Source organism: Zea mays, chromosome 7 (assembly GCF_902167145.1).
Source record: "Zea mays cultivar B73 chromosome 7, Zm-B73-REFERENCE-NAM-5.0, whole genome shotgun sequence".
Classification (NCBI taxonomy): Eukaryota; Viridiplantae; Streptophyta; class Magnoliopsida; order Poales; family Poaceae; genus Zea; species Zea mays.
In genome coordinates, this window is record NC_050102.1 from 180,892,937 (window position 1) to 180,917,837 (window position 24,901).

Genomic DNA, 24,901 nt, shown 5'->3' on the forward strand with positions numbered 1-24,901 from the left:
CTCTGTGTTCTGATCTAAGCATCTTGGTTTGATTTTGAAATGGACTCGGTGTGTAGGATAGCTTTTGGAAGTTGTTTTGCCACAACTCGGTTTTTCTAGGGTGCGTACAGTGTCTATCAAGTGTGTTTTTTTGGCTATGCAAGTCGATACTGATTTCTGCAAATTTGTCATGTCAACAAAATAGAAGCCACCATGACATACTTTTTTAGCGGATAATCTACTACTAGCTGCACATTGGTAATGGAATGTCCACGGGACAAAAAAAAAAAATGACGGTGCTATAACACGTGGTCGCTCGTCAAGACATTTTGGACACAATCAGTCTTTCAGTATTACCTAGAAAATAAGCTCGAGACTCGCGAGCTGGCTCGAACTCGATTCGGCTCGGAGTGGCTCGCGGGTCCTGAACGGACCAAGTAAGCCAGATTTCTGAGCTCATTGGTGCAACGAGCGACTCGAGCTCGGCTCGTGGTTCTCGAACGAGTCGAGCAAAGGTTTCTATGCTCGTTGGTGCAACGAGTCGACTTGTTCTGGCTTGTGAGCTGCACCAAATTAATGAACCTACACAATAATAATGAATATTGGATAGTTTTATAGATAGCTATCTCGTTCCTTTGCCTTTAATTTAGATATATAATAATTTAGATTTTGAATTACTTGTAATGTTGGGTGATAATTTTATATTTCACATTTTTAAACTATTAATTCATTGTAATATTATTTATGAAGGTATAGTTCGCGAGTCAAATGTGCTTACACGTTAAATGGGTGAGCCAAGCCAAGCTCAGTCCAGCCCTAGTCCCACGTACCATCCGTGGAAAGAACGATTCTGGATCCATGAATTTGAATGTCAGACTGCCTAGGCTTTGACAGGACAAGCAGTACCCATACGGGAGAGATTTAATTTGAAGCCTCAAAAATTGTTGTGCAGTGAGAAATTTTGATTGGGTAGGGGACGAGAAAATTTCTAGTGCAAATCCAGATACCTGTTACCTACTTCCTAAACTGACTATCATTATAACACAAGGTAAGCATTATTAGATTCACTGTAAAAAAATTTCCTAAAAAAACCCTGAAGCGAAAAGAGAAATCAGATCAGGAAACAATAACAAGTCGCCAACACAATCCATATCACCCTGAAAGGCCTGATGCTAACTCTCCATTTTGCCACATTGGTGTCATATATTTATAACGTAATGGATAACTAATAACGTTAAATCATATTTATTTAAATCCAACCATAATCAGATACCACACTAGAAATTGATACCGGACTATACAAACTTATTACCACTGATACTCGGATGTGAATTATTACTATTGCTATTTACCTTACATTTCGTAAACCAAACATCATAGTGTAGTGCATACTTCACTGTCACATTTTTATGGCGTTCCACTTGTTCAACCATTCCCAATAAATTTCCCAATTTTACAAGACTGAAAAGTTCATGACTGGCAACTCGTCTGTGCACCATACAGGACACTGAATCTGATGAGCTTATTAAATATCGCATCCAGACAGATAACACATTTACAATAATCAATAATGAAAATTTTATCCGGAACACTACAAATTTACAATCAATGATAACTGATAAGACATACAAAAGAATATATCACGTGAAATACAAAAGGAAACAAAATTACTAAATAGCAAAAACCAGCTAAATCTACACAAACACCGCCATGGAAACAGGTGGAGAACCATTTGGTAGCCAAAGCCCACATAAGGCATAACCAGTCAAAAATAGCACCATTGTGTCTGATTAGATCTAGTGACCCAAAATCTGTGAGATGCGTCGTTCAGCATCCGCAGGTATTTCTCTACCCGGCACATTGACCTTTAGAACACTCAGGTATCTGCGGAATGAACATTTTGAACCCAGATGAATACAGTTCAACTATAAACAATGATGTGGTTATGTGAAAAATGTTTGTCAGGCTTACTCTTTAGCAGAAAACAAATATTCATGTTCTGCGATGAATCCAAGCAAAGACTGCAAACATAGCAGTAGTGTAAATAAAAAACATCGAAAGACTTGGATTGTTACCATAAACTAAGTGACATGTACCTCAAAAGGCAAATTTAACAACTCATAGAACGTTCGAACGCGATCCAATCGCTGTTGGACTGCTTCACTATCTATTGAAGGTATGGCTGCAAGAGCCTGCAGAGATTTCATTTGCATGAGTGACTACATATATAGGTCTGCCTTTTACTGTCATAAAGTTGTGACGAACAGCAGACACAGACAGAAAAAAGCATAATACAGAAAATATAATGTTTATATGATGCTGTCATATAAAAACCTCACCTGTTCCAGAGCTATCGAATTCCTGCATATTTGCTGGACTCCTAACAAGTTTATTGACTTCATTTGAGCAAGTGCCTGGAAAAACATACAAATAAAAAACGTAAGTAGGGTATCTCAATTTACAGTGTAGGCCTTGCAACCAAGAACTCAAGACTGCAGCTAAAATAAAAACAAACCTTTATTGATGCATTAGCAGCAACACTGGAAATCCCACCAAATATGTAATTCCTTTCTGATTCCGTGATATAAGGAGCCATTTCTTCATCCCGTCGTGCAATCTGTTTACATTGGAAGAACAAGTTTACCATTAATTCAATATGTTGGCAGCTAAAATAAAAAGAAACATTTATTGGTCGCGTACCTGAGTTGTAAGGGAGATAATAAAGTCATCAGGATCTTCAGCATCTTGATCTTCGACGTATTCTCTTTTGGTCATTTCCTGTACGAATTATATCGATTGATTTTTTTTACACAATACATCTAACAGAGTGATGCCAAATGGAACTGTAGTGCCACTACCTGCATGTGGTATATCGCCTCTAGCTGCATTTCCAATCTCAATACTCTGACACAATCAACAGCTAACCTTCTGTACTCATTAGCCAGAGACGCGAGACTTTTTGGAATTGCACTAGATGAGCGGGCATGTCGACCATGGCTATGATTTATGCTCTCTGAAGTGGTTGGTGGACTTATGAATGATTCCCCAAGCCTGAAGTTCATCGATAACCATAAGTGTTACAAACTCATGCAACAACAACAAAAAAATAGTAGTACAAAATGAATAGCAAATTCTACTAAATGGACAGAAAATTCATGCAACAACAATATGATTTTAGTAGTACAAAATGGATAGCGACTTGCAATAATTGTTCTTCACTTAAGCTAAATTTAATTTTATTAGTTTTTTTGCCGAGGTCTGTAGCGTGCAGTTTTCTCCAAGTTGCCCCGTTGAAAGGTATTTGTTTGGGTTTGGTAATGGAGTGACAATTTAGGTGGACTAATACACATTTATGTTAAAATGCAGGGAGGTTTAGTCCACAGATACACTAGTGTGACCAACTCTAGCCATAAAGGAGAAAATAGCTTACACGTGTTGAAGATGCTCAACTAACCGTGAAAGGAGCTTATTACATATAAGGCATGACATGGTGTCATGTGGCTAGGTGGTAAAGATGAGGAGACAAGACTTGGCTACGATGTACCAGTTTCAAGCATGAAGGGCAAGGCGCTAGACTTGGCGCCGATAGACCAAAGCAACGATGAAGAGCAAGCAAAATTGCAATAGATGAACCATTAAGAGCAAGCAAAGTTGGATGCTTGTGTAGCATCGCCATTGGAGGAGATGAAATGGAATGCACAAGTCAAATGTATGACTTGCAGGTAGGAGAACTACGTAGCCATAATGCCCACCAGTAGCCCTCCCCTCCCGCCCCTTCCTTTCCTCTCTCCCCCCGGTGCCTCAGCCCTCCACAACCCCACGCCGACGTCTATCCTGGACCCGGCGTCCACATCCCTTTCTCTCCAGGCACCGGTTGATTCTCCTGCTTCCATCCCTGCTGGTCGGTCCAAGTCGCAGCGCTGGAGTGAAGACGGTGGATACTCCTCTGACGTACCCCAGAGGCCTTTCAAACTGCAAGCTTCGTACAAGGACGTTCTGGTATCTTCTACAAGCTCTGTTCTCCCTTCTTCTGGCCGGGAGGATGGTGATGGCTGGGTGCAAGTTCTTGGCCGTCGTGCTCGTCGGCGGGGCTCCTCCCATTCTAAGCCCCTCCCTATTTCGATGCCCATTGATCTGAGGGGAAAGTGCTTTAATTGCCTCTCGCCATCTCATCGAGTTGCCGTTTGTCATCATCAAGTGCGGTGTTTCTGTTGCCGGCTGCCTGGGCACCGTGCTCACGTGTGCCCGCGCCGGAGGACAGAGACGCTTCGTCATCGTCGTACCCAAGTGTGGCGTCCGGTCTCCCAGGGGACATCTCCCGTGAAGGTCATTGGGTGCAGAATGGAGGATTCTGCGCGTCTCGTCGATGGAATTTCTGATGGCAGAGGAAGGAGGCGTACTCGTCGTGGTCCGAGGAAGAGGAGTTCTCGGAGGGGCAGTGGTCATGATGATCCTCCCACCTCTTCCTCATCGCCGCCTGTCCCTGCTCCTGCCACTGCCTCCGTCCGTCAGGTGTGTTTCATCAAGCGCTCCAGGAGCATTTCTCAGGCTGAAGAAGAGCTTCGGCGTGCTTTACTTGTCTCGGTTATTGCTTTAGAGGGCTCTTTCTGCGCGACGGATGTCTTGGATGCGCTCATCTCAAGTTTCAACCTTGAGGCTGATGCGCTCGACTTACGCATGGTGGCGTCAAACAACTTCATTGTTCACTTTTCAAGTGTCGAGCTAGCGGATCGTGTGCTTTCTGGTGGGCATTCTCTGTTTGTCCCCCCCCTCCGGCTGAACATCAAGCGCTGGTCTCGTCATGCTTTGGCCTCAGGGGGTGGAGCCTTACCTCAGCTTATGGAATTAGAGCTTCATGGAATTCCTGCCCATCTTTGGAGGATTGAAACAGTGGAGAGTCTTCTATTTGGTCTTTGTATGATTCATGAGATCCTTCCAAGTTCTTTTGAGGACAACAACAGGGCTATTTTCAAGCTTCGTGCATGGTGCCCTGTACCGACATTATTGCCTTCAATTGTTGATCTGCATGTTGAGGAACCACCTGTGGCTTTTGAGGTGGATTCGTCGTATCCCCGATCACTGGTATATCCTATCTCCGTTTTGGCTTCATGTTTGGATGATCGGCTGGTTCGTGAGACAATCCTTTCTCATCCACCATTGCCGGATCAGTCTGATGATGATCGAGATATTGTTCAGCGGAAGAGACGGTTCGGTTTCCATGACTTGACTGTTCGTGCTTCGGTTAAGTCTCGCCTTGGTCCGCGAGTTTCTATTAGTGCTGATAAAGGCGGCCCAGTTGATAGCCTCGCTCTCCCAATTGTTTTGGACGCTGAGCTGATGGCGCCTGGGATGGGACCCTTGATATCTGCTTCATTAATGATTGGCTCTTCGGGTCCTGGCAGTTTGTCTGCTGCTTTGGCGCCCCCGCATGCATGCTTTAATGAGGGTATCTCGGTTGTGACGTCAGTTAATGACCTCTGGTACTCTGTTAAGGGCGGCCCAGTTGATAGCCTCGCTCTCCCGATTGCTTCGGAAGCTGAGCTGACGGCGCCTGGGGTTAGTCCCTTTATCTCTGATTCATTGATGAATGGCTCCTCGGGTTATGTCTGGAGGGCGGCTGCTTTGGCGTCCACCCTTGCATGTTTTAATTCGGACGTTTTGGGTGGGGCGGCGGCAGTTAATGCCCTGGCCCGTATGTTTAATCAGACAGTGCTATTAATGACTTCGGATTTTAGTTGGATGACGCCTAGGGTGGAGAGATTTCGTTACTCTGCTACCTTGTGGGAGGTTTCTAGTTCTGGCTCCCTGTTTTCTGCTTTGGTGCCTGCTGTTTTGGCGCCATCTTGTGCAGATTCAATAATGGATGACTCGTTGGTGCTGTCAGAGATTGAAGAAGCTCATGACTCTTTGACTTCTGCTCTTATGGTGTCTGAACCTGCTCATAATGGTGGATTGGCTCTTCTGGACACAGTCGGTTCTCAGATCTCAGTGGATTCTGATGATTTGTCTTTTGAGCAGAATGATAACCTTCACTGCTCTTTGGACTTTATGTGGCCATCTCCTACCCTGGTCCAGCAGCCTTGCAAGATCTTGCAAGTGTATTCTCGAAGAAAACTCCCCAAGCAAAGTCGTATAACTTCAGTGGAGGAGGTGGCTATGACATTCATTAACAAGATCGTAAAGCCCCTCACAAATGTGTTGCCGGTTCCTTCATCTCCAAAGCTTAAAGCCAGAAAGTCTATCCCGCCCAACTTCGTGCCAAGAAGATCAAGACGTGTAGCCAAACTTCCTCCCCTTAGGGTGAACTCAACGGCTCACACTATTTGTTTGAAGCTGGGGTTGAAAAATGGAGAGGCTCCTGTTTCTGCGGATGATCTAGATCGCTGCGCTAGAGAATTTGATAAGCCTCTTTCCGTCAGTCAGATAAAGGCTTTAGCTACCTTGTTCCGATGGGAGATCCCTGATGAGGAGTTCCTCGTTTGTCCAGCTGATGGGCTGCTGCAAGCCTCGTAATGTGGATTACCCCACATGGTCGTATTCTATCTCTCAATGAATAATTTTGCTATACTGGTTTGGAATGTGAGGGGTTTGAATGACCCTCATCGCAGGGATACTCTCAGATCATTAATAAACTGTGTGATGCCTACTATTGTATGTATTCAAGAAACCAAGCTGAATTCTATCTCTCACTGGGATGTTGCTTCCTGTCTTGGCTCAGAGTTTGGGGATTTTGTTTTCTTACCTTCTAGTGGTACTAGAGGAGGTATTTTGGTAGCCTGGCGTAGAGGGCTCATTTCTGCTATAGACTCCAAAATTCATGACCATTCAGTGTCAGTCCGTTTTATGAAAGAAAACAGCACCGCTTGGTGGTTCTCGGGTGTCTACGGACCCCATAGAGATGAGGAGAAATTGGCTTTTTTAGAGGAGCTTTCTCTGGTCAGAACCAGTTGTCCTGGCCCCTGGGTGATCGCAGGGGACTTCAATATGATCAGATGCGCTGATGACAAGAGTAATTCAAATATCAATAGAACTCTTATGGACAGTTTAAATATTTGGATTAATAATCACTCCCTCAAGGAGTTGCCTCTCACTGGAAGAAGATTCACCTGGTCAAATCAAAGAGATGTTCCTACATTAGTCAAGCTGGACAGAGTATTCTACACTTCTGATTGGGAGGACTTATTTCCTGATTGTTCTCTGCAGAGTTCTGCCTCTAATATGTCTGATCACTGTCCTCTGATCCTAAGGCTTAATGAGACCTTTAAGGGAAAGAAGCGTTTTCATTTTGAGAGTTTTTGGCCCAAGATACAAGGTTTTCAGGAGGTGGTGGCTGGTTCCTGGAATGCTTCTATTTTGGCTGCTTGTCCCATGCAGAGATTATCCCTTAAATTTAAGAGACTTGCAAAGGACCTGCAATCCTGGAGCCAAAAATCTGTGGGTAATGTTTCTACTCAACTTGCTTTGGCCAAGATGACTCTACATCTTCTGGAAATTGCCCAAGACAGCAGATCCTTGTGGACGGCTGAAGAGTGGTTGCGGAAAAAATTAAAATTATTATGTCTGCATCTTTCTTCTTTGGAAAGAACCATTGCTAGATTAAGGTCTAGAGTGAAATTTATCAAATCTGGAGATGCCAATACGGCTTTCTTTCATGCGCACGCCAGGTTCAGGAAAAAGAAGAACTTTATTCATAAACTGATGGTCGACGAGAATCTTGTTACTTCTCAAGAGGCTAAACAGCAGGCTATGTTTCAGTTTTATAAGGATCTGATTGGTAAAGCGTCTGAGCGAAATTTTAGTCTTAACCTTGCTAATTTTCACAAAGGCAATTTGGAGCTCTCACATTTTGATAATCCCATTTCTTTGGAGGAAATCAATTCTGCTGTTTTAAGTCTTCCTAATGATAAAGCCCCTGGACCTGACGGGTACACAGGGCGTTTTTATAAATGTTGTTGGGACATAATCAAATGGGACCTACTGGCTGCAGTCTTATTCCTCCAGCAAGGATCTCTTGGAAGGCTCGATTTGTTGAATTCAGCATATATTACTCTCATTCCAAAGCATGTTGAGGCTATTCATCCGGGTGATTTTAGACCAATCAGCCTAGTTCACAGTTTTGCGAAACTTCTCACTAAAATTCTAGCTAACAGGTTAGCTCCTGAGCTGGATAAAATGGTTAGCACAAATCAAAGTGCCTTCATTCGGGGAAGATGTATTCATGATAACTTTATTATGGTTAGTCAAACTGCCAAGATGTTGCACCAGAAAAAAATCCCTGCAATTTTCTTGAAGCTGGACATTAAAAAGGCCTTTGACTCAGTGCATTGGGCATTTCTGCTGGAAATTCTTCGACACTTAGGTTTTGGGCAGGGTTGGTGCAATCTGATTTTGAACCTGCTATGGACATCTTCCACTCAAGTTCTTGTCAATGGAGTGCCTGGACAGCCTATAAATCTCAAGCGTGGGTTGAGACAAGGTGATCCTTTATCTCCCCTTTTATTCATCCTAGTCATGGATGTTCTTAATAGCCTATTCATCAGGGCAGATGAGTGTGGTTTATTACACCCCCTTGCTGGCAGAAACATTAGCCAAAGGGTTTCATTGTTTGCAGATGATGTTGCTGTGTTTGTAAAACCAGTTTCTGGGGACTTTGTGGTAGTCAGAGAAATTTTGAGGTGTTTTGGTGTTGCCTCAGGTCTTCATACTAACTTGCAAAAAAGTTTCTCCTACCCAATCCAGTGCAATACTGAGAGGACTGCGCTGGCTGTTCAGACCTTGGGATGTGCCTCAAAAAATTTTCCCACAACCTATCTTGGTCTCCCTCTAAGCTGCAAAAAACTTTGTGCTGGGGATCTCGCTCACTGGATAGATAAAATTGCTGCCAAGCTTCCAGGATGGAAGGCTGAGCTTTTAAATCTTGCGGGAAGAATCACTCTTATCAAATCTGTCCTCTCTGCCATCCCAGTTTACTTATTTATTGCTCTTAATGCTCCTAAATGGGTTATCAAAGCCATTGATAAAATTCAACGGAACTTCTTGTGGAAAGGAAGAAAGGAGGCTAGAGGAGGTAATTGCCTTGTAGCTTGGGATAAAATCTCTCGGCCTCTTGATTTAGGGGGCCTTGGAATTCCTAATCTCCAAAAGATGAACTGGGCCCTACAATTGCGATGGCTTTGGCTACAAAAAACTGCTCCTTCGAAGCCTTGGAGTGGCCTGGATCTTAAAATATCTTCCCAGGCCCGGGCTTTATTTCAGATAGCAGTGACTACCACCATTGGTAATGGTATTTCAACTTTATTTTGGAAAGATAAGTGGATTCATGGGTATTCTATTGTGGATATAGCTCCCCTTATTGCTGCTGCAGTTCCGATGAAGTTTAAAAAAGTAAGGACTGTGCAGCAGGCCCTCACCTCTCATTTCTGGGTTCAAGATATCCAGAGGAATCTCTCCCTAGCTGAGATTGAGCAATATCTACAATTATGGGAGGTAATTGAATCTTTTCAGCTTCAAAATTCAAATGATCAGCATGTGTGGATATTTAGCAACGATGGTCTGTACACCTCCAAATCTGCCTATAAAGCTTTATTCATTGGAGCAGAATCCTTTGAGCCCTGGAAAAGAATTTGGAAGAGCTGGGCAGCGCCTAAGTGTAAGACCTTTGTTTGGCTGGCCATAAATAACAAATGTTGGACAGCGGACAGACTTAAAAAAAGGGGACTTCAGCATCCTGAATTTTGTGTTCTATGTGACCAGGAAGACGAAACTGTGCAGCATATTCTATCTAATTGCGTCTTCACAAGACAGTTTTGGCATAATATTTTAACCCCCATTGGTCTCTCTTCTGTGGGTCCTAAGAGAAGAGATTCAGTTTTTGCTGAATGGTGGAGAAAGGCTTCAACCAAGATTCCTAAGAGCAAAAAAAAGGGGTTTAATAGTATGATAATCCTTGGGGCTTGGAGTATTTGGAAGCAGCGAAACAGGTGTGTTTTTGAAGGAGCTCGACCCTGCCTTAATACCTTAGAGGATGGATTTAAAGATGAGATGAGATTGTGGGTTTCTGCTGGAGCCAAGAACTTGCTCTCTCTTTTTGACCCTGGATAGAGAAAGGAAAGTCTTATAGCCTACTAAAAGACGGGAGTGTTGGGGTGTCGTATGTGTCTGTGTGGTGTGTGCTTTGTAAGGGTGAGTGTGTGTTTGTGTTTAGAGTGTGTGTTTGTGTTGTGTGTGTTCTGTTTGTCCCGGGCCACAGGCCCTTTTTCCCTCTACTTTAATTTAATGATACGCAGCCCTCCTGCGTATTCGAAAAAAAAAATGTATGACTTGCAGGACATTTAATTTCACTGGTCAAAGGTTGTGTATAGAAGAGCTTGACCGGGTTTAGGATACATGATTGTACTATTAAGAGGGACAATTTTGGTCATCTAATGCAACTTGTGAGATCTAACATAAGACATATTTAGATCGAGTGGCATGGAGAGAAGAGAGTGAAAACCCTTTGAAAATGTTTGTGAAAGACTAACTTGCACAAAGTTGGTGGAACACTTCGGAGTTAGCACATTTGAGAAAGAGGAGGAAATAGAAGTATTGTACCCTATTAACAGTAGCGTTGAACCATCCAATGGACATAGTCCGACGACTAACCATAGCGTCAGGTGCACTCCAAGCAGACTTAGTGTGGGCCTGCTTGTCAGTGGAAGATCGTGGTCTCATACGAGGCGTCGGACCGAAAGGTTATGGTCCGACGATCGAAGTGTGGACAACGTCGGACCGAATCCTGACACTATTCACTAGAGGACCCACTTATCAGGGTGAGATGCAGAGGCGTCGAACCCTAAACTATGGTCCGACAAGGTGCGCCAGACCAGTCCAATGGGACCTAGGAGTTCTTGGGGAGTTTTCTACGAGACATCAGACAATGGAGTGATGGTTTGGACGATCGTCAGACCAGATGTGTCGAATGGAAGCACATATAGTCGTTAGCCAATAACGTCTAGAATCAAGCAGCTAGTACAAGTGGCACGATCAGAGGGCGTCGGACTATGGACATTGGTCCAACAGTACAAGCGCCGAACCGTCGGACGGTCGCGCACTATGCCTAGCTAGGGCAGCAATGACAAGTTAGCCTTTGGGGCTACAAAATAGAGATGTTGGCTGCCCATGGCTGGGTGTGTAGAGAGCTCGAAATAAAGCCTGAAAAATATGAAATGATAGCACATTGGAGATGTGTTGTCCAAGTGTTTAGCCTTGGCCCTCTACTCACATATGACTGATAGAGAACACATCGGATAGCGCACGAGAGCGATCTTAGTGCATTGCATCGAGTGGCGTGTTGCAAGACGATGATGCTTGTTACTGTTAGAGGTTGTCACTTCCTAGATGGCTTGGAGGTTGTGGCTCCGTGGAAGCCCGCGTGAAGTTGTGCGTGGCTCTAGAGAAGGCATTGTGAGGGGTACCATGCTCACCTCGCGAGAGACACGGAAATCAACTCTAGTAGAGCGAGGTGAGAAGAGTGTCAAGTTGTTCTGCTGGATCAAGTGCTAGAGCTCAGATGTGAGCACTCCACATGAAAGAGTGACTTGTGGGTCACCACTAGCAAGATGATTGGTGGCAACCTTGAGCTTGCCTCAATGAAGAGTAGGTGGTTGCAACCAAACCTCGAGAGAAAAATCGTGTCAACTTGTGTCCTCTCATTGTTTTGCAACTTCCTAACACTAGCTTGTTCATACTTATCCATATTTGACGTAATGATTAGTGTTGTTCTTGTAACTAATTTACTTGTGTAGTAACATAGTTATTCTCTTGTGCTTGTAAACTTGTGTAGCTTAATAGCTTTACGTAACTTGTATAGTTAAGTTGTATACCCACTAGTCTAGCTTGTGTAGCTTTGCTAAGTTAAATAGTGTTGATGTGCTTAGGATTTGTGTGCTTTGCTCACTAGTATGTGTAGGCATGCCTGCTTAGATTGCAAGGTTATACCTGGAGAGTGTGTGGTATCCCAACATAAGCTTGTCGTTGCTGACTTCCGTTTTAAGATTCGTTTACAACGGAATAAGCATAACAAGGTCACTAGAACAAAGTGGTGGAAGCTTAAAGGGGATGTGGCCCAAACTTTCAAGGAGAGAATTATCGAGGAGGGCCCTTGGGCAGAAGAGGGAGACACAAATATCATGTGGAGGAAGATGGCGGTGTGCATCCGAAAGATAGCTTCAGAAGAGTTTGGGTTGAGTCAAGGAAACAGAAAGGAAGTTAAAGACACTTGGTGGTGGAACGAAGATGTCCAAAAGGCTATCAAGGAGAAGAAAGATTGCTACAAACGCTTACATCATGACAAGTGTGCGGAAAACATAGAGAAGTATAGGATAGCGAAGAAGTCTGCAAAGCGAGCGGTTAGTAGAGCCCGGGGTCAAGCCTTTGACAACCTTTATCAACGGTTGGACACAAAGCAGGGAGAAAAGGATATCTATAGGATGGCCAAGATTCGTGAAAGGAAGACAAGGGATGTCAACCAAGTCAAATGCATCAAGGATGAAGCAAACCAACTATTAGTGAAGAATGAAGAGATCAAGAACAGATGGAAGGAGTACTTCAACAAATTGTTCAATGGAGGGAATGAGAGTTCTACAATAGAATTGGACGAACCATTCGATGACAACAACAGGGGTTTTGTACGAAGGATACAAGAATATGAAGTTAAGGAGGCGCTAAAAAGGATGAAGGTAGGAAAGGCGATGGGCCCTGATGGTATCCCTATCGAGGTATGGAGATGCCTTGGAGACATAGCGATAGTATGGCTGACTAAGCTTTTCAACACCATCTTTCGGACAAACAGAATGCCCGACGAGTGGCGGCGGAGTACATTAGTACCAATCTTCAAGAACAAAGGAGATGTTCAAAGTTGTACTAATTACCGTGGAATTAAGCTCATGAGCCATACAATGAAGCTATGGGAGAGAGTCATTGAACACCGCCTGCGAAAGATGACGTGCGTGACCCAAAATCAGTTTGGTTTCATGCCCGGGAGATCAACTATGGAGGCCATTTTCCTACTAAGACAACTTATGGAGAGATTCAGAGAACAAAAGAAAGACCTGCATATGGTCTTTATAGACTTGGAGAAGGCTTATGACAAAGTACCTAGGAGTGTAATGTGGTGGGCCTTGGAAAAACACAAAGTAGCAACAAAGTACATTAATCTTATTAAAGATATGTACACTAATGTTGTGACAAGTGTCCGAACAAGTGATGGGGACACCGATGACTTTCCAATTAACATAGGACTACATCAAGGGTCGGCTTTGAGCCCTTATCTTTTCGCTTTGGTAATAGATGAGGTCACAAGGGACATACAAGGAGATATACCGTGGTGTATGCTTTTTGCCGATGATGTGGTACTTATTGAGGAGAGTAGGAGTGGTGTTTCACAAAAGTTGGAATTGTGGAGGCAGACGTTGGAAGCAAAAGGTTTTAGGCTTAGTAGGTCTAAAACGGAGTATATGAAGTGTGATTTCAGTGCCATGGGGTATGAAGATGGCGATGTTAGTCTTGATGGGCAAGTGGTACCCAAAAAAGACACTTTTCGTTACTTAGGATCAATGCTTCAGAAGGATGGAGACATCGATGAGGATGTTAGTCATAGAATTAAAGCTGGATGGTTGAAGTGGCGGCAAGCGGCGGGTGTCTTATGCGACCCCCGGGTGCCACACAAACTAAAAGGCAAATTCTACAGGACAGCAATCCGGCCGGCTATGTTGTATGGAGCAGAATGTTGGCCCACTAAAAGACGACATGTCCAACAACTATGCGTGGCAGAGATGCGTATGTTGCGCTGGATATGTGGCCACACAAGGAGAGACCGAGTCCGGAATGATGATATACGAGAGAGGGTAGGAGTGGCACCAATTGAGGAGAAGCTTATGCAACATCGTTTGAGATGGTTTGGACATATCCAACGAAGATCTGAGGAGGCACCAGTGCATATCGGAATAATTAGGCGTCCCGAGAATGTGAAGAGAGGTAGAGGTCGACCAACCTTGACATGGACAGAGGCTGTGAAGAGGGACCTGAAGGAGTGGAATATTGATAAAGAGCTCGCCGTGGATAGGAAGGGGTGGAAGTGTGCAATTCACGTGCCAGAACCTTGATTTATAGTTTCGCTTTTCCTCTTTAATCGTTTGACCTTTTCTTGTGCCCATTTAGATCTTGCTGGTTCTTGTGGGTTTTATCTCTTTTATGTGTTTCCCCGTTTTGTCGTTTTTCGGTTCTCCTTTGCCTTTGTTTCCCTTTTTTTCTTTGGGGGTTGAGCTCTGAGGTTTTCATATGGGGTTTCATCTCTAGCCTACCCCAACGTGCTTGGGACAAAAAGGCTTTGTTGTTGTTGTTGTTGTTGTTGTTGAGCTCGACCCAGACCGATACCTTAGTTGTTTTACTAATATCTTTATAAGGTGCTAGAAATAAATAGTGGGGGTATAGTCTTAGCTAGACTGATAAGCTTAATTCCATTGCGCCTGAAGGTTCAAGTTTTTCGAAAGGACTATTTACCCCCTCTAGTCCACCATCTCGACCCTTCACCCGTGCACCATTTGTGCCTTCCAGCTAGGTATATACCCACCAAATTATTCCGCAACCAAAGTTTATCAACTAAAATGGGTGTCAGTGTCAACATAAATCAATCAATATTCAGTGTTATTAAAGTAAGGCAAGGCGTGGCGATCCACCTATCTAGACTCACAAAATCTGACATTTTACTGAAGAATTTTAGAAGGGACAAGGGTGGTATACTAAGCTAGAAGAGGATGTAAGAAAGAATATTTGACAATCGCTCACATGATGTCCCCATTATGATTGCAGTTACATGACCTCGATTGTATAAGAACTCGAATCTGGTTCAGGAAGCTGAACCAAACACACCCTAAGAAGATCTCACGCAGAACGAGAAAACCCCTATCCCACCCATACACAGAGGCACCGTAGCCCATATGTGAGAACGACCGCAACCGGGGATCAGGCCTTAGACCTATGCTTTGGCGTGAGACAAACGAGGGGATTTTTTACTCTAGCCCGAAATTTGCTCCCAAGGGAGTCGAACTCAGTACCTGAGGGGCATAGTTTTTAAGGCCCCTTTTTTACCTTTTAAGCGGTAAAGTGTGAGGCGAGGCCTTAAATATATTTAAAAATAGAAAAAATATTGAAATTTGAGAAAGTGTCAGCCCAGCCAGTCTACAAATTAGCCCAGCTGCCCATTAAAATTAGGTTAAGCCCTCTCCCTCTCTCCCAGTTGCAGTCGCCTCCCTCTCTCCCAGCCCTCTCCCTCTCCCAGCCGCCTCCCTCTCTCCCCGCTTCTTCCCCTCTCCCAGAGCCTCTATCCTGTGCTGCTGGCGCCGCACCGCCATCTGCAGCAGCCACCATGCCGCCGCACCGCCCTCTGCAGCCCCAGCCGCCGTGCTGCAGCCTCTCTCCCACCCACCTTAAGTACCAGAGCAAGGCGAGGTGGACGCCTTACCTCGCCGGACCACCTAGGCGACATCTTGAAAACTATGTTGACCACCTAACTTAGCTAGAGGCCCTTACGCGTGACCCTGATTGTTTAGCCAGCTGGATACAGCTTTAACCAACTGGTTAACAGAAAGAGTAGAATTATCGCTAATTAACTACAGTAACCACAACAGTTATTACAATTGTTCGGTGCAAGCAGAATGTCACAGTTTCATCCCAGGCGTTGAAGCGCACATCCTTAACCTCCTCAGGCTTCAGACCACCCTCCACCACAAGACCAAGAAGGAAAACAGCAAAATAGCCGCAAAGATGGAAGAAAAGGGGAAACTAGAAAGAACAAACAACAGATTTTGGGAAAGCCTACGCAGTTTTACTCTGTTGTCTCCCATATTCTCTCTACATAGCCAGCTCCCTAATCCTCACTCCCCGCCCCTAACTGCACTGGCCTCTAAGATCTATAGAATGGACCAAATAAACGAGATTGTCTCTAACGGTTATTACAATACATGATGCTTTAAAAATACTGTAAATAATAGGATTACCTTTCAACTGAATCTGCTAAATATTCCAATGAGTCACTAAGAGAAGCCAACAATATCAGTTTCTGGTCGTCATGGATCAAGTTTTCCTGCACAGACAAGCACACGCACAGAAGTTACAAGCAGCAACACAGAATGTCTTACAAATTGATAACTAACATCAGATTGTCGCTGTAAGGCATTAAACTGCATGTCATTTTCCAGTCTGTACAGTTATTGACCTTATTTTTCTATTTGGGTGTTGTATCGATTTCTTTAAAAAAAAATCTTGAAAGTGCAGGAGAACTGCGCGATAATATATTAAAGAAGAGGGTCAGATACAAGAACAAACTGGAGGCCCCTACGGCGGCCAATAACAGGCATACAAAAACTCATCCATGACTAAAAAACTAATAAGAACTACCACAATGCTAGCTAACTAGCAGGGAGGCCCGGAATGGGGGCGGTGAGCAAAGACAACTTCTTTGCACCAGCCATCTCCCAAAGGTCAACCTCCAACCCAACTCTTCTAATAGCATCAGCAATACTGGGGCTCTTATTGTCAAATACACAGCCATTGCGCTGCTTCGATTTCTTTAAAATCCTAGTGAGAAAAAACAAATTGAAGGCAGTACGCCACTTGAGCCAAGCTAAAACAAAACAGGCTCATATTGATTCTATATTTGGCTGTAACATATACAAACCAGATCTTTAAATTACATTATTACATTTTGCAGACACAATCAAGAAATTGTGACAAAAGAAACAGCTGAACCAATTATCAAATGTCCAGTATATCTTGAAGAACGACAACATGGTTGGTCATTGATTCAAATGAAATATCATACAAATTCAAAATAAAACAAATATAGGAATAGAACTTACCAACACAAATAAAAGTATTCACAAATTTGTAAATAATAAAAAAATACCTGTTTTATTGGGCACATATCTAATAAGAGATCACTTAGTTCAATCTCTACTTCGACTGCCTCTGCACCTGTTGCATTGTTATCATGTTCACCAGTAGAATTTTGCAAAGAAATGTTTGCTGGTTCCAGGCGCATTAAACTCTCAATGTCATTCCTTGAAAGGAGAATATAACTTTGCTTTTCAAGGACAGCCTACAATTTTCACATATAATACAAGAATCAAAAACTTGCAAGAGACACAAGAAAACAGTGTACTTATGGGTAAGGGTGATAACAATTGGAGTCCATCTGTGCCTTAAACCACTTTCAGACTCTTTTTTTCTTCTCAAAACTGGAATAAAAATATAATTCCAGAAATAGAACTATCAAAAATATCGGAAGCGGAACTGACAGAGTTGAAATATCCCAACCCAAGGCAGAGTCTGCTAGCTCAGCTGGCATAATGTATCACTTTGTTTTCCTCAAACAGGCAGGAGAGCTGTGTCATTGTTTTACAAAGGTACATGGCAGTACGATTGCATAATATATCTAGGGATGAAAGTAGGATGGGAAAATCCTGAACAGACCGTTATCGTATAACTGATTTTGTTAATTTTGTCCCGATTGTTTTCGAACCCGATTTTAAAAAACGAAATCAGGATGCAAAAATGGTAATCGAAAACTAAAACGGTAGAGCTGTTTTCCTGACCGTTTAACCGGGATCCCGTTTTAAATCGGGATGATCCCGTTTTTTGTTCCGCATTTGGCAATTCGGGAACAACTCGCCACAGTGCAATAACTCATTTGAGGTCCGGCCGATGAGCCGAGAGTTGAGCCCACCCGAACGCCAGTAGCCCATTACGCACAAAACCTGAGCAGCTAGGCGCGCCGCCATCACATGTGCTCTGCGCATCTGCCGCCCATCACATTGCCTCCCTCCATGCCACTCGCGCCGCCCATCTCCACATCACCACTCGGCCGCCGGCTGGCCGGCCAGCAGGGCCATGGGCTTGCATGCATGCAGCAAACCACAATAGGACAATGATCAACTCGTCGAGTCGTCGTCCTAGCATTCAGTGCATAGATAAACAATCCTTAGGCTAGCTAGTAGCTTCTGTTTACTAGTAGCTGGTTGCAGGTAAGGCTAGCTAGGAGGAAGTGGCGGCCGGAATTAGCTAACAAGGAACGAGCATCTGTCAGCACTCAGCACAAATTGTTTTTTTATCGAACACGCAGGAGAACTGCGCATCATTATATTAAGTAGAGAGAAAAGGTATAAAGAAGACCACGTACAAGGTGACAAATACCCAAAGAAAGTAGGGAAAAAACCAAAACAAACGAAACAAAGGACTATACAAAAAAGGAAAGAGGCTTTAGGAGCCTTGAAAATAGAGCAACCCCACAAACAGAAACTACCACCACTCCTAGGGAAACAACTAAGACATCCCCAAATCAAGGCCACAACCTTCTCAGGGCCTTAGCACCTGCCAATTCCCAAAGCCTGGCATCCTCATGGATATGCTGTAGAACTGAACTCGTGTTTGGAGAAACACCATAAAAAACACAAGCATTTCTGTGCTTCTAGATCCACCAAGCCACAAGAATAACCAATGTGTTGAACCCATTTCTGTGCAAAACTGGCACAAGACCTTCAGCCACACTCCAATCTTGGAACATAGATACCTCCAGCCCTGGTGACACAAGCTGCAGCCCCACTCTACTTAAGATCTGCCACCATATATTCCTGGAGAAGACACATGAAATCAAGATGTGTTGAATTGTCTCCTGCTGCTGATCGCAAAGAACGCATTTCCCCGGGTGGTCAAGACCTCTACGTGCTAGACGATCCGCCGTCCAGCACCTATTAAGAGAAGCAAGCCAGATGAAGAATTTGCACTCAGGGGGCGCCCAACTCTTCCATATCCTTTCACCCGGCTCAAAATCCACAGAACCAGCCAAGAAACGTTGGTATGCTGTCTTAGGTAAAAGAGTGATGAAGGCTGTGTTGAGGTATCTGAAATTCCGGAAGTCCTTGTTCCAGACAGCCAGGATAGCAGCCATAATGTCTTTTTTGATGATTGACCAGCAGGCCTTATAGAAACGACCTGTGAACCCATCAGGCCCCGGGGCTTTGTCCGGAGGAAGCTGTTTGATGGTATTCCACACCTCCTCCTCTGAGGTTGGCTGCTCAACTGTGATGGAAAGATGAGAGGGGAGATGGCAAGAGAGAAGTATACCATCATCAGACGTCATATGGCTGGAGGCACCAGAGCCCATCACCCATGACCCAGGGTTCTACAGAGAGCTAATTGAGCAACCAGCCCTGCCTGATCCCCCGCCTGGAACGGTTGGGGCACCTAAAGTGGAGCGAAGTTGGTGTTGGCATGAGAACCTACCCCAAGAAGGTCGATTGTGGGAGGACGCCATCTTCTGCCGCCACCGGTGCCAGGTTGGGGGGACCGGGGTTGAAGCAAAACCAAGGGTCGTTGGGGCAGACCTGCCCATGCGTAGGGGGCTACCCGCCGCTGTAGCCGCGAGAGTTTGGTGACACCATCAGACCAAGGGCGACCATGAGGAGAAGCAGCGACTATTAGTACCCATGAGAGAAGACTAGCGGCTTCGACAAGAGATGTAGCAGGGTGGAGGGAGAGGCCGCTGGCAGCCTGGCACCCTAGGGTTTGTCCAACGAACAGAGAGGGGAGGGAGTCGACGAAGCCCTAGGGTAAGGGCCGACGGCTAGGGGTTGGGGCTACAGAGGAGAGGATCCAGGGTTAGGGCCGGATTCGTGATACCATGTAAAGAATTAGGAAAATACCACACACCCATTGTGTGGGGGTTCACCTTCCATTATATATTTATATAGGTTGTATGGCTTGGTGTACAAATAAGGTGAGTACAAAGATATACATGTCTATACATATCTCAAACAAAGTGTATCAAATACCTCCATATATGATGCACGACATCTCTCATGAGCACGTTCTAAAAATGTGCGTACATACTCCACAAGCTCAGTCGCATAGTTTGGCATCAATTGAACCCATCCAAGAACCTAGGAAGAAGGAAGAAATTTCAACAGATAAATAAAATCAAAATTAGAAGGAATAGACAAGATTTTTTGGGCGGGTGGGCGGGGAAACTACCTCTTTGGCTATTATATCAATGGCGAGAAGCCCTTGAAGCACAGGGCGTCCAAGTTCCACCGATGAACTATATGCTGATGTTGCATGTACACGTGGTCTAAATGCTGCTGGACCTATCAAAAGATGCATGGTAATAAACTTATTCAAATATGAGAAAGCATGTAATAATTTTTTGCAGCCATTACTAAATGTTATTGAAGTCTTTGAACTCAATGTCCATTTCTTCACAGATGGATAGGGTCAGAACAATACAGCAACATACCATTCACTGTTTAATGATCAAACAACAATTGTATGCACAGTTTTTTTCTCGAAATACGCAGGAGAACTGCGCCTCATTATTATATATTAAGAATTGTAAGGGTCTAAAGAAGGCCCGATACAAAGCTCCCCTTACGGGGTCCAGAAACAAGCATACATAAAAGAATCCATCTAGCAAACCAACACAACCACACACCAAGATACCAGCCCTTAAGTCTCAGATAAAGGGGCGGCTAGATAGGAGAGACCTTTGGCTCCAGCTATTTCCCACCGTCTTTTTTTTTCTTCTCGAAAGCGCAGGAGAGCTGCGCATCATTATATTAAGTAGAAGGAAAAGAGGGTCCAAAATAGACCATAGTACAAAAGACCACAATCTTATAATTTGGAAGACTAAGCAATTTCCCTCAAGGGCTCCAAAAACGATAGGAAAAGAAGTCACGTTGTTCATGTAGTTTTAAGAAACATGTGTACATTAAAAAACACATGTAAGGACAGATAAGTTCAATGGCAGAGCCAGACTAACTTTGTAAGTGGGCCAGCTGAAATATCAAATAAATGGCACACCAATTTGAAAAGATTTTGGATTCTTGATCCCTCTCGGTCTCTCTTCCAATCCTGGTAGTTTGCTCTCTTTTTTTAACTAGCCAGTTGCCCGTGCTTTGCTACGGTTTTTATATATCATATAAATAGGTATTGAGATATTTATTAAAATATAATTATTGTTTTTTCTAAAGACTAAAGTGTGTGGTCTGGTGGTTAGCCCCAAATATCTGGAGCATGGGGTGTGCGTTCGAGTGCTCGCACTACACTATTTTTTTTTATATAATTATTGTTTATTTCTAAACATTAAGGTACGTGTGGTCTGGTGTTAGCTGCGTGGGAGGGGTCGGGTGCTGGGCAGGCGCAGTAGCTAGCTGCGTGGGCGCTGGGGTCCACAGGGCAGTAGCTGAGAGAGCGTTGTGTGGGCACAGGGCACGGCCCTCAAGACGGGCCGCGTGGGGCGAGTCCAAAGTGTCATCGCGAAGGGTTTAGCCGTGGTGGCACCAGGTGCCCACATTAGGTTCTTAATAGATTATATAAGTATAGAAGTATAGATTATGTATCACTTTCCTTAACACTATTTTTTTTGTAGAATATGTAGGAGAAACCAAACAAATCACACTCACACAAACACTCTCTTACGAATTCATATAATTACATGCATCAGTAGGTTTACTAAAATAAATTGACTAACACATTGAGTATTATGGATGGCAAAAATTCCATGAATGTATCTGTGGGCAACAAATTGCTTTTGGACTTCTTAAAAATGGGTACATATTAGTTAAGGTACCAGGTTATTATGACTACAAGCTCAGCATTGTATTGGTCTCAGAACTACTGCCTCCGTTCCAAATTATAAGGCCTTCCAACTTTATTGAAGAATCAAAGCATCTCAATAAAGTTGGAAGGCCTTATAATTTGGAACATTAGAGACAGTTAATAGATGCCAAGGGCACTATATAGGATGGATGAGAAAACATGAGTCTGGGCCAAAATCAATGTGGTATTAGTGCTTGGATTGAATTTGTTGGTTAACAGTTACCCCAGTCCATGAACCCTAGCCATCTTGATCAATCACCCATACCACAGGCATATGCGCTTGGAGAAAAAAGATTTCACAATACAACTATTGACATCTAACTATAGGGGTCGGGGGTGGAAATCAACTTTCAACTTCTTGAATCAGTTTCACAGTATTAGGACTGTATGCGTCCTAGGAACCCAACAAATTGAAGTCCTGTGCACAGACACAAAGTTCCCGTGATGACTTACTAGATATGGCCTGCTGAACGCATTTTCGGTAATCTACAAATATTGCTGGCAAGAAGTGCTCCTTCAGAAAGTTATTCACAAAAGCCAATAAGCCATCACTCCTGCACATGTTAAAAAGCAATAGTAAATAATCATGGTCTAGTTATAAATCTTCCAACAGAGAAAATCAATTTTCAGGAAAAAGATGTAGGGCTTATCATGCATCATTCCTCCAAGTCATGCATATCTGCTATTATTAGGTAGAAATGATATGACTTTGTTTTGGAACAAAACCAATCCCTATTGAGAATTAATTACATTATGCCTGTCGTAACTTACTGCCCACAGATACAAGGGCAACAGTGCCTCATAAATTTATATCCTACTACTTGTAAGGAATGCTGATTTTTTTATCAAACGCGCAGGAGAACTGCGCATATTATATATTAGAGAGGAATAAAACACCTTACAAAAAGGAGATCTTGTTGAGCAAGTCTCCCAAGGACCCTACATAAACTTGAAGGAAATTACAAACTGGAAACGTAACTTGACACGACCTCGCCCAGAGCTGCAACTGAGCCTAGGCTCTCAAGCTCCTTAGCTCCTGCTATTGCCCAGCTAACACACTCATCTGAGAAACATCTAAAAATTCTAGGTAAGGATGGAGACTCTCCATGAAACACTGCTCTGTTTCTCTGAAGCCATATGCACCAAGCTCCGAAGATGATCAAAGAGTCAAGCCCCTTTTTCTTGGTCTTGATAACCCTTAGGTTCACCTTTCCCCACTAGTCTGCAAAAGACTCCTCATCAGCTACCAGAGTGAGATGCCCCAAGCCAAAAACAGCAAGAACTTTGTGCCAAAATTGCCAGGCAAAAATGCAAGTAGTAAGGAGGTGTTGAATTATCTCTTGGGCTTCATCACACATGGGGCACGCATCTGGGTGTGGCATCCCCCTCTTCTGCAACCTATCAGTTGTCCAACACCTGTCCCTTATCGCCAACCAAAGGAAAAACTTGCATTCGTCGCGGCCTTCCTTCTGCCGTCGTCGCGGCGCTTCTGGCCGGTCTTCGTCTGCCGCCGGCACACCCAGTATACGCAGTCGCCGTCGCGGCCCCCGCACCTCTCCGCCTCGCCACTCCACTGTCGCGGTCGTCCTCAGCCATCGTCGCGGGCCGACTCCCCGACCCGCCACTCCGCCGCCGACCTCAGCCACCGTGGCGGGCCGTCTCTTCAGTCGCCGCCGGATCCGTGGGTCTTCTCGCCCCGCCGCCGGACATCATCCGTGCGGGTCCTCTCCCGTCTCGACTCCTCTGCTTCACGTCGAGGCCCCGCCGCCAGACATCCTCCGCCCAGCCAGATCCGCGCCCAGCCACCGGATCCGCGAGCCTTCTCCCGGATCGGCTCCTCTCCTTCAAGTCGTCGCTGCAGCCAGACGGGTCTTCTTCTCCGTGCCTTCATGCCGAGGACCTTCTCTGTCAGCGCCCAGCCATGTCGTCGGTCACTCGATCTGCCCTGCCTCGGATCAATGGGATCTGCCCGCCCTGCCTGTTCGCCTGAAAATCTGTGTAGTCGACTATGCTGGGAGTCCGTGCGAACCTGCTGTGCAGCTGACCGTGTTGTCCGCGTGTGGGTGCGGCGTCTATCTGCAGTCAAGCCAGCGTTCATCTCCACGTCTGTCTGTCTCTGCTAAAATTGGCGGTATCAGTTTGCTTTCACCTGTCTGTTACCAGAACTTACTCAGATTTGTTGAATTCAACATATATTACTCTCATTCCAAAGCATGTTGAGGCTATTCTTCCGGGTGATTTTAGACCAATCAGCCTAGTTCACAGTTTTGCGAAACTTCTCACTAAAATTCTAGCTAACAGGTTAGCTCCTGAGCTGGATAAAATGGTTAGCACAAATCAAAGTGCCTTCATTCGGGGAAGATGTATTCATGATAACTTTATTATGGTTAGTCAAACTGCCAAGATGTTGCACCAGAAAAAAATCCCTGCAATTTTCTTGAAGCTGGACATTAAAAAGGCCTTTGACTCAGTGCATTGGGCATTTCTGCTGGAAATTCTTCGACACTTAGGTTTTGGGCAGGGTTGGTGCAATCTGATTTTGAACCTGCTATGGACATCTTCCACTCAAGTTCTTGTCAATGGAGTGCCTGGACAGCCTATAAATCTCAAGCGTGGGTTGAGACAAGGTGATCCTTTATCTCCCCTTTTATTCATCCTAGTCATGGATGTTCTTAATAGCCTATTCATCAGGGCAGATGAGTGTGGTTTATTACACCCCCTTGCTGGCAGAAACATTAGCCAAAGGGTTTCAATGTTTGCAGATGATGTTGCTGTGTTTGTAAAACCAGTTTCTGGGGACTTAGTGGTAGTCAGAGAAATTTTGAGGTGTTTTGGTGTTGCCTCAGGTCTTCATACTAACTTGCAAAAAAGTTTCTCCTACCCAATTCAGTGCAATACTGAGAGGACTGCGCTGGCTGTTCAGACTTTGGGATGTGCCTCAAAAAAATTTCCCACAACCTATCTTGGTCTCCCTCTAAGCAGCAAAAAACTTAGTGCTGGGGATCTCGCTCACTGGATAGATAAAATTGCTGCCAAGCTTCCAGGATGGAAGGCTGAGCTTTTAAATCTTGCGGGAAGAATCACTCTTATCAAATCTGTCCTCTCTACCATCCTAGTTTACTTATTCATTGCTCTTAATGCTCCTAAATGGGTTATCAAAGCCATTGATAAAATTCAACGGAACTTCTTGTGGAAAGGAAGAAAGGAGGCTAGAGGAGGTAATTGCCTTGTAGCT

The 24,901-nt window shown here is 44.3% G+C and overlaps 1 protein-coding gene across 1 annotated transcript in view; it reads right to left on the reverse strand.

Annotated features, from left to right (window-relative positions):
- Window positions 1–1,390: 1,390 nt before the first annotated feature.
- Window positions 1,391–24,901, reverse strand: part of LOC100279763 (uncharacterized) — a 43,351-nt gene continuing 19,840 nt past the window's right edge. Inside the window, exons 15-26 of the mRNA NM_001152721.2 lie at window positions 22,120–22,220; window positions 20,044–20,156; window positions 19,845–19,952; window positions 16,922–17,113; window positions 16,014–16,099; window positions 2,838–3,030; window positions 2,680–2,757; window positions 2,495–2,596; window positions 2,319–2,393; window positions 2,076–2,171; window positions 1,951–2,000; window positions 1,391–1,863 (exon numbers count right to left, since the gene is read on the reverse strand). Of these exons, the coding sequence (NP_001146193.2) occupies window positions 1,776–1,863; window positions 1,951–2,000; window positions 2,076–2,171; window positions 2,319–2,393; window positions 2,495–2,596; window positions 2,680–2,757; window positions 2,838–3,030; window positions 16,014–16,099; window positions 16,922–17,113; window positions 19,845–19,952; window positions 20,044–20,156; window positions 22,120–22,220 (1,282 nt within the window). The 3' untranslated portion in view covers window positions 1,391–1,775. The remainder of the gene's footprint in view (window positions 1,864–1,950; window positions 2,001–2,075; window positions 2,172–2,318; window positions 2,394–2,494; window positions 2,597–2,679; window positions 2,758–2,837; window positions 3,031–16,013; window positions 16,100–16,921; window positions 17,114–19,844; window positions 19,953–20,043; window positions 20,157–22,119; window positions 22,221–24,901) is intronic.